Source organism: Geotrypetes seraphini, chromosome 7 (assembly GCF_902459505.1).
Source record: "Geotrypetes seraphini chromosome 7, aGeoSer1.1, whole genome shotgun sequence".
NCBI lineage: Eukaryota > Metazoa > Chordata > Amphibia > Gymnophiona > Dermophiidae > Geotrypetes > Geotrypetes seraphini.
The window spans coordinates 52,093,435-52,103,212 of NC_047090.1; the positions used below are offsets into that span (position 1 = coordinate 52,093,435).

General features: G+C 43.9%; 1 protein-coding gene across 9 annotated transcripts in view; it reads right to left on the reverse strand.

Moving 5' to 3' along the window:
- Positions 1-9,269, reverse strand: part of ERGIC2 (ERGIC and golgi 2) — a 257,255-nt gene extending 247,986 nt beyond the window's left edge. For 3 of the 9 annotated variants that reach the window (XR_004540135.1, XM_033952278.1, XM_033952279.1), the window contains exons 1-2: positions 8,976-9,255; positions 3,671-3,816 (exon numbers count right to left, since the gene is read on the reverse strand). Coding sequence is in view for 7 of the 9 variants with exons in the window: in XM_033952278.1 (XP_033808169.1) it covers positions 3,671-3,776 (106 nt within the window). In the remaining 2 variants the exon portion in view is untranslated. Of the gene's footprint in view, positions 1-3,670; positions 3,817-8,975 lie in introns of all 9 variants that reach the window. The other 6 variants (XM_033952275.1, XM_033952277.1, XR_004540136.1 and 3 more) reach the window with 5 other exon arrangements.
- Between the last annotated feature and the right edge of the window lie 509 nt (positions 9,270-9,778).

The following is a 9,778-nucleotide window of genomic DNA, read 5'->3' on the forward strand; positions in this document are numbered from 1 at the left end:
CGCCAGGTGTACCCTGGCATAGTTTTAGTCCCCATTTCTCTGTATGCTTCTCAAGGGAGATGTGCATCTAATTTACCCGTATCACTCTATGCTACTCTTAAGGAGATGTGCATCTAGTTTACCCTTAAATCCTAGAACGGTGGATTCTGCAATTACTTCCTCTGGGAGAGCATTCCAGGTGTCCACCACTCGCTGCATGAAACAGAACTTCCTGATATTCATCCTGGACCTGTTCCCCCTCAGCTTCAGTCTATGTCCTCTTGTCCGTGTTACATTGGACATTGTAAATAACTGCTTTCCCTGATCCATTTTGTCGAATCCTTTCAGTATTTTGAAAGTCTCGATCAGATCCCCTCGCAGTCTCCTCTTCTCAAAGGAGAACAACCCCAGTCTCCTAAGTCGTTCCTCGTAGTCCAGGTTCTCCATACCTTTCACTAGCTTCGTTGCTCGTCTCTGCACCCTCTCTAGCAGTTTTATATCCTTCTTTAGGTATAGAGACCAATGCTGGACGCAGTATTCCAGTTGCGGTCTGAGACTCTGCCTACGAAACTGCGACATTCCTAGTACAGTGAGCCTTCAGAGAAACTGGCAGCTGCTTACCACAGGTGATGTAAGCTGATGAAATGGCCATGCAGATCCATCTGGCAATGGAGGCTTTGGACGCTGGCCTACCACACCTGGAATGACTACTCAGGACAAACAGATGGTCAGAAAGACAGAATTCATAGGTTCTAAGTAGTAAAGTAATATTCTTTGTACATCTAGTTTCCGCAATATCTTATTCTTCCTTTATGACCCTGTGGTATGAAAGGCAGGCAGACGAACTTCCTGATTGGACATGGAAATCCAAAACCACTTTTAGAAGAAAAGAAGGAACTATAAGGAATGCTTCCATGATCTTGAGAAAAGGCTCTCTACAAGAGAACCTGCAGCTCTGAAATAACATCTCACTGAAACAATTGCCACAAGGAACACTGTCTTGATCATAAGGTCCAGAAGGGAGGCAACCTTAAGGGGCTCAAATGGAGCTTCAACAAGCCCCCTCAGCACAATATTAAGTTTCCACTTAGGAAAAGACTGCTGTAAAGGTGGCTGCGAGCGAAGCACCCCCCTCCCCTGAGAAATCTGGTCACATGCGGATGAACCGCAAGGGAAACCAAACCGCTATGCACTCTGAAGCATGAGAGGCCTGCCACTTGCACCCTGAGGGAAGCCACAAGGCCTTTCTCCAGACCAGCTTGCAGGAAGACTAAGACCACCGGAACAGGAGCACACTACAGCTCCACCTGGTCTCTAGCATACCACTGCTGAAAAGCATTCCAAGCCTTGGCATAATTCACCATAGAAGAGGGCTTTTTGGACCTCAAAAGAGAGGCAATGACATCAGAATAGTCCCTCTGAATCAAGGTCTCGTGCTCAAGAGCAATGCCATAAGACCAAAGTGCTGGGGGTTCTCTATAGGAACCGGTCCCTGACTGAGAAGGTCGCAATTAAAAAGGAGCTTGAAGCTGGATGATGGACGAGATCTGCATACCACGGATGGAGAGGCCAGTCCAGGGCCCCTAGAATCACCAGGCCTAGATAAGCCATGATCCTGCGGATGATTCGACCCACCATGGGACAAAGGCAGAAAGACGTAAAGGAGTTCCCGAGTTGGCCAGGGCTGAACCAACGCGTCTAGTCCTAAACTTCCTGGTTCTGTTCTTCATCTGAAGAAACGCTTGACTGATCGCACTGTTTCCATTTGAAACCGCGGGAGTTTCAGAAATGCATCGACTGCCTCGAGATCCAGAATGGGTCTCCAGTCCTCTGGGCCTTTCTTTGGCATGATTAAGTATAAGGAGTATCTCCTTGAGCTGGATTCACTTTCAGGAACTGGCTCTACTGCTTGAATGTCCAAGAGCCACTGTAGCGTTGTTCGGACCCAGGTCTCTTTTTCCGGTCTTCCGGAATCTAAAAACAGATCCGGGGGTGTATTACAAGAAGTCATTTTTGTGTGCAGCCTGAGCAAGAACTTTTGTGCTGGATTACATCATTAATACAGAGTTTTCTAATCTTGTTAGCTAAATGGGCAAATTAGAGCATTAAAAGGTCGTAAAAGTAGGGAAAAAGCCTGCTTTCAAATCATAACAGGAACTGTAATTATATTTCAGAAAATATAATTGCAATCAGACAGGTGGACAATGACAGTCCACGTTTTCATGTAACCAAGAGCAAAGTAATTATGTATGCTGTTTGTATTAGTAAAAGTTTTAAGTGATATTTTGTGGTGATAAAAGTACCCGATTATGAGTTATAAGCTACTCCTAAAAGCAGAGCTTGAATGATAATGTATATTTATGAGTTTTGAACTTAATTATAAGCCATTTTGGAGAGCAAAGTTTTGTGTTAATTGAAAACACGCACACAATATTTATTCTATATGTGTTTTATCTCACTTAATGACTTAGGGACAGGAATAACGTTACCTATCCTGAAAAGCAAAGTTTTTGCAACTAATTTACTGATATTAGGAGCAATAACACTGCCTTTGATTTTCCCTGGAGACTGGCCAGTTCCAGAGTGTTCAAACGCGGGTGTTTAGGCCATAAAGTGCCTGTTATTGATTAATCAGCTAATTATCCGGCTTGGATAATGTATAAAATGGGGCAAGTGGCAGTTAAACTTTGGAGGTCTTTTCTGTGTGGATGCGTCCAAAGGGGTGTTTGGCCCGTTGAAAGCTCTCTATCTTTGACTGCAACTTGGATCTCTCCAGTCACTGGCATGGATGATGCGTACCTCTGCTTCAACAGTGATGTATATTTACTTTATGTTTAATTTATGTATATGCGTATGAACTGTTTGTTAGACTGATGTATAGGGAATTAAAGCTTACTCTCTGCATAATATTGTGTCGTGTATTATCTGGCACAAAGACTCCCAAAAGATAACCACCGAGCAACACAGGGGGAGACAAAGAAAGTCTATCTTGTGCCTCTCCCATATGATGTCCAGTACCTGTTGGTCTAAGGAGATTCGTTCCCATTCCCAGCAGAATGTTGACAACTGGTCTCCAATGTGAGGAGGCACAGTTGGACACCTGGCATCATTGGGACTTCCTGGAAGATGGGCTGGTGTGAAAATCCAAAATTTGTTGGTGTCTGGGATTGCTACAGTGCTGTCTGTATCCTTGGGAAGATCTCTGGACGGAGGAGCCTATAGTAGCCTGGCAGAAACTGCGTGAGGTACGAAAAGTACCATGACTCCCCCCAGGGGCACGGCAAGGTCTGCTGTCAGGGAGAAACTTAGTGGTTCGCTAGGCTAGCCATGAGGTCATCAAGCCCCAGACTGAGATTATGAAATGAATTATATTTTTTGTCCAATTACAAATTTGAACTTAGGTCCCCAGTGGCATGAGCATATTGCTATTTAGCACTTCCTGTGTTTTTAAACTACAGCAAATTCAGAATACTGCCAACTTTATGGGAGTGTGTGGCGCAGTGGTTAAAACTGCTGCCTCAGCATCCTGGGGTTGTGGGTTCAATCCCCCCATTGCCCCAGGTACATTAGATAGATTGTGAGCCCACCAGGACAAACAGGGAAAAATGCTGGAGTACCTGAATAAATTAATGTAAAACCATTCTGAGCTCCCTTGGGAGAACGGTAAAGAAAATTGACTCTCACAAAGTACCTGTTCCTCTACTTGCAGAGGTTTCCACATAGCTTCCAGGAACCTTAGGAAATGCATCAAGCTCTTTCATCAAGTTCAAAGCCTTCTTTCGATTCAGTCGCCTCATCTTCAGCAGATTCCTCTACTCCTTCCTTCATATATTCAAGCTAGAATGATAGATAATGCAAGGTTAATGTGACATATTTCACATTATAAAAGAGAACTAAGCAATAATTCCCAGTAGGACTTTTCGCATAAACTGTTTAGCTATAAATATGTTAAAAGAAAAGGAAAGAAAATTATCGGCTAAGACAAAGTCACAGCATATGAATCCAGAAATTGATTGGTTATATTCATCTACCCGCAGGTGGAGATAAAGAACACTACTGAACTCTATCTTAAATAAGGGTGAAGCTCCTGGTCAGCAAATATTTCTTGTAACAAATCAGAAGAGAAGAAGCCACAACAAATTTCTCCTTCCCCACAGAAGACAAATTATGACACAGGGACAAAATTTGTCCCTGTCCCCAAAGACTTTGACCCTGTCCAATTTTGATCTTCCCTGTCCCTGCAATGTCAAGGACTATCATAAATTACTAAGTATTTGTCAACCAAATGAACTCTCCCTCTTTAAGGACTGGTTCTAACAAGCAGGTGAGATCTGTTGGTTAAAGCAGTGGTTCCCAAATCTGATCCTGGAGGCACCGCAGCCAGTCAAGTTTTTGAGATATCTACAATGAATATTTGTGAGAAATATTTGCATGCACATCTCTCTCATGAATATTTGATATGGATATCCTGAAAAACTGATTGGATGGTGTGTCTCCAGGATCAAGTTTGTTATGATTTTAATCTGAGGAGTAATCATTAATCATCAACAATCTAAGGATTTAGTTTAATTCTCCTTTCTTCCAGTCTCTCCTGCAGTAGAAAATGTCTTCTCAGAAGATGTGATGCTCTCAGGATCTTCCCCTGAGATGTGGCTACATTCTAGCCCCCTCTTTTTTTTTTAACACAAACCTCAAAGTATCTTGAAAGATATCAGCTACAGTAAACAGAATAAATACCCCCAACTCCTATTAGTTTAGAATTGCAGGAGCAGCCAAAAAACACACAATAATGGGGCAAACATACTATTTGCCTGTGCACTAAAGGAACCAGATGTAAGCAACAGAAAACCAAGAAAAGATGTACAGCACATACCAGGAATTTCCAAATGTGCAGGGAAAAGGGTAAACAGAAAACCAGAAAGAAAGCCTAGAGCAGTAGCTCCCAACCTTTTCTATACCCCTCACTCCTAGGAAATGTTTGATTAATGTTTCCACCCCGTACAAAAGCAATATCACAACAGCCTACTACCACTGCTCAAGGCATACTGGCAGGTGGCTGAGTGATGACTTATCATTAAGGAATACATATACACGTGCATGCACACACACACACACCAGAGAACATAAGAATTACCGCTGCTGGGTCAGACCAGTGGTCCATCCTGCCCAGCAGTCTGCTCACACGGCAGCCCTCTGGTCAAAGACCAGCGCCCTAACTGAGACTAGCCCTACCAGCATATGTCCTTGTTCAGCAGGAACTTGTCTAACTTTGTCTTGAATCCCTGGAGTGTGTTTTCCCCTATGACAGACTCAGGAAGAGCGTTCCAGTTTTCCACCATTCTCTGGGTGAAAAAGAACTTCCTTACATTCGTACAGAATCTATCCCCTTTCAGCTTTAGAGAGTGCCCTCTCGTTCTCCCTACATTGGGGAGAGTGAACAACCTGTCTTTATCTACTAAGTCTATCCCCTTCAGTACCTTGAATGTTTCGATCATGTCCCCTCTCAATCTCCTCTGTTCGAAGGAGAAGAGGCCCAGTTTCTCTAATCTTTCGCTCTACGGCAGCTCCTCCAACCCCTTAACCATCTTAGTCGCTCTTCTCTGGACTCTTTCGAGTAGCACTGTGTCCTTCTTCATGTAAGGCGACTAGTGCCGCACGCAGTACTCCAGGTCGGGGCATACCATGGCCCGGTACAGCGGCATGATAACCTTCTCCAATCTGTTTGTGATCCTCTTCTTTATTATTCCTAGCATTCTGTTCACCCTTTTCGCCACCGCCACACATTGCGCGGACGGCTTCATTGACTTGTCGAGCAAAACTCCCAAGTCCCTTTCCTGGGATGTCTTTCCAAGTACCGCCCCGGACATCTTGTATTTGTGCATGAGATTTTTGTTACCAACATGCATCACTTTACACTTGTCCACATTGAACCTCATCTGCCATGTCACAGCCCATTCCTCGAGCCTGATTATGTCACATTGTAGATCTTCACAATCCCCCTGCGTCTTCACTACTCTGAATAACTTCATATCGTCCGCAAATTTTATCACCTCGCTTGCCATACCTATGTCCAGATCGCTCCACTGAAAAGCCTACTAGACCAGATGTTTGTGCAACAACCATGCTAGTATTGCTGGTTATTCAGATTATTACAGAACTTCGTGGATGATGGAAGAAACAGAAAGAAGCAACTAAATGTAAAAAATAATCAGATAGGCCAGATGGATTTATGCTGCTTTCATAGTTTGAAACCAAAAGTCAAATCACAATAAGGACACATTTTGAATATGATCTGCTATTCTATCAGTAATATATAAATACAAGGTAATTTGCTGATTTTAGATAGCATGCAAAACTAGAGAAAAGGAAGGAGAAAAGGATGGGGGTGGGATTTGATATACAGCTTTTCTGTGATTACAATCAAAGTTGTTTATATATAAAAAGATACTGGTTGTCGGATAGAAAACAGAGAGTGGGGGTAAATGGACAATACTCGAACGGAAAAGCGTCACCAGTGGTGTGCCGCAGGGTTCAGTGCTTGGGCCTGTGCTCTTCAACATATTTATGAACGACAAGCGAGGTGATTAAATTTGCAGACGATACGAAGTTATTCAGAGTAGTGAAGATGCAGGAGGATTGTGAAGACATGCAACAGGACATAAACACGCTCGAGAAATGGGCCGTGACATGGCAAATGAAGTTTAACGTGGATAAATGTAAGGTGATGCATGTTGGTAACAAAAATCTTGTACACGAATGCAGGATGTCTGGTGCACTACTCGGAGAGAACCTCCCCCCCAGGAAAGAGACATGGGAGTACTGGACGACAAGTCGATGAAGCCGTCCATGCAATGGGCAGCGGCGGGGAAAAGGGCGAACAGAATGCTTGGAATGATTAAGAAGGGGATCACACACAGATCGGAGAAAGTTATCATGCCTCTGTACCGGGCCATGGTGTGACCCCACCTGGAATACTGCGTCCAGCACTGGTCGCCGTACTTGAAGAAGGACACGGTGCTACTCGAAAGGGTCCAGAGAAGAGTGACTAAAATGGTTATGGGGATGCAGGAGTTGTTATACAGCAAGAGATTAGAGAAACTGGGCCTCTTTTCCCTTGAAAAGAGGAGACTAAGAGGAGACATGATTGAAATAATTGATAATGAAGGGAATAGATTTAGTAGATAAAGACAGGTTGTTCACCCTCTCCAAGGTAGGGAGAACGAGAGGGCACTCTCTAAAGTTAAAAAGGGGATAGATTCCGTACAAACATAAAGAAGTTCTTTTTCACCCAGAAAGTGGTGGAAAACTGGAACGCTCTTCCGGAGGCTGTCGTAGGGGAAAACACCCTCCAGGGATTCAAGACAAAGTTAGACAAGTTCCTGCTAGACCAGAACATACGCAGGTAAGGCTAGACTCAGTTAGGGCTCAGGTCCTTGACCTAGGGGCCACCGCGGGAGTGGACTGCTGGGCACAATGGACCACTGGTCTGACCCAGCAGCGGCAATTCTTATGTTCTTACCTGGGGAAATTGAGAGTTAAGTGCACAAGCAGCAGCAGTGGGATTTGAACCCAGTTCCCCTGGTTCTCAGGCCACTGCACTAACCATTTGGCTACTCCTCCACTCCAGTTAACACCATCATCAAGTTTCAAGTTTTATTGGGATTTGTTATCTACGCAATATCATATATTTCAATGCGTATAACAATTGTTTTTAAAATAACAATTAACAAATTGGGTAGGACAAAACATGATTCTTATATATCGGTATGTGAAAAAAAACCAACAAATAATAAAATAGGCAAACATATTCAAGATTTTTGAAATTAAAGGCTCCTCTTATCAAGCTGCTGTAAGCACAGGCTTTCTGCACCTTAAAAAAGCTTACCATAAGAGGCGCTCTAGTGCTGGCCATGGCGATAACTGCTCCTACACTCAGGAATTCTATGAGCGTCAGAGCTGTTAACGCCACGGCAGGTGCTAAAAACCACGCTACGCTTTTGTAAAAAAAAAAGGGTGGGGTAAGTTTGAGATCTGTATGTGCAAACTGCATACTAAAATATTTTTATTTTCTCCAGAAAAGCGAGATATCTGCGCTTATCACTTAACACAGCTACATTACCATGCACTAATAGATTAGTGCAGTGGTTCCCAACCCTGTCCTGGAGGAACACCAGGCCAATTGGGTTTTCAGGCTAGCCCTAATGAATATGCATGAAGCAAATTTGCATGCCTATCACTTCCATCATATGCAAATCTCTCTCATGCATATTCATTAGGGCTAGCCTGAAAACCCGATTGGCCTGGTGTTCCTCCAGGACAGGGTTGGGAATCACTGGATTAGTGCATGAGCCCTTCCTTACCACCTACAAAACAGATGTCATAAGTGCTCACATATAAATCTACGTTAATGGACACCTACTAACAGCAAAGTAAGCCATAGCCATTAACAGAGAAAACTGAAAAAACTGACATTTCCCAGATGTGATAAAAAGTGACCTAAGCATGCATGCCCTTTACTACAACCCAAAACTTATTACAATAAAACGCTGGCTTTCAAATCCTGGAGGTGCAAAAAAACAGATACCCAAGTCACACGCATATCGGCTACATTCACACGCCAAGCACCCCTCTTCACACACATTTGGAGGCCAGAAGACCGATTTTTCCTCCCTGTGGTCTATCACAGAGGTTCCCTACCCTGTCCTAAAGGACCACCAGCCAGTTAGGTTTTCGTGATAGCCTTAATGAATATGCATGGAGAAGATTTGCATACCTGTCACCTCCATTATATGCAAATCTCTCTCATGCATATTAATTAGGATATCCCAAAAACCCTACTGGCTGGTGGTCCTCCAGGATAGGTTTGGGAACCACTGGTCTATCATCTTTCTCTCTCCTCGACCTGACATGTCTCCCTTCACTCCCCCTCTCCACCCGGTCCGCGATCCAGCACCTCTCCCTGAAAGCTCCCTCCCATCTACTATCAAACCAGATACCTGAGATTGCCCACTACCAATCCTGCAGCCTTTCTTCTACGGACACGACCTCACTCCCACGTATGCTTCCGCCTTGCCGGAAACAGGAAGTTGCATCAGAGGGAGGACACGCTGCTAGTGAATTAACAAAAGTTTGCATCAGAGGAATATGGGACACCAAAGAAGTAAAGCGGCGGTGCTTGTTGCGGGTGATCTCAAAGTCAAGTTGGGGGATGGGTTTAACTGAGTGTTGGAACTTCTCAGAGATCAACTACGTAGGCACCCAGGGTTCTCCAAGACGTCCGAGTACTGCCTCCGATTCATAAATTTAGCGCAGTCGCTCTTATTGTTTACCCGGGCTAATGCAGCTAGGCTCAGAGCACTGCAATGTGCATGGGCCAACAACATCGGAGATCACCTGATCTATTGGCTTGTAGCTGGCGATCTTCACATGCAGATTACATCGTTCTACATCTAGGTCCACGCCCACCTTCCAGTAGATCAGGGAAGACCGCTTGTGTCTTATTATATTCATAACAGGACTCCGAGATCTTACTACGCATTTCTAGTTAACAGTTGTTAAGTGGAAAGTGTTAAATAATGCTCTGGGAATTATGAGAATGGCACTGATGCTGGTGGTCTTTTTTTTTTTTTTTTTCCGCTCTGGTTCTACAAATAATTTTATACATAAAACCATACTTGTTAATTTGTTCCGGATTCCATACCCTAAGTCAGGGGTGTCAAAGTCCCTCCTCGAGGGCCGCAATCCAGTCGGGTTTCCAGGATTTCCCCAATGAATATGCATGAGCTCTATTACAATGAAA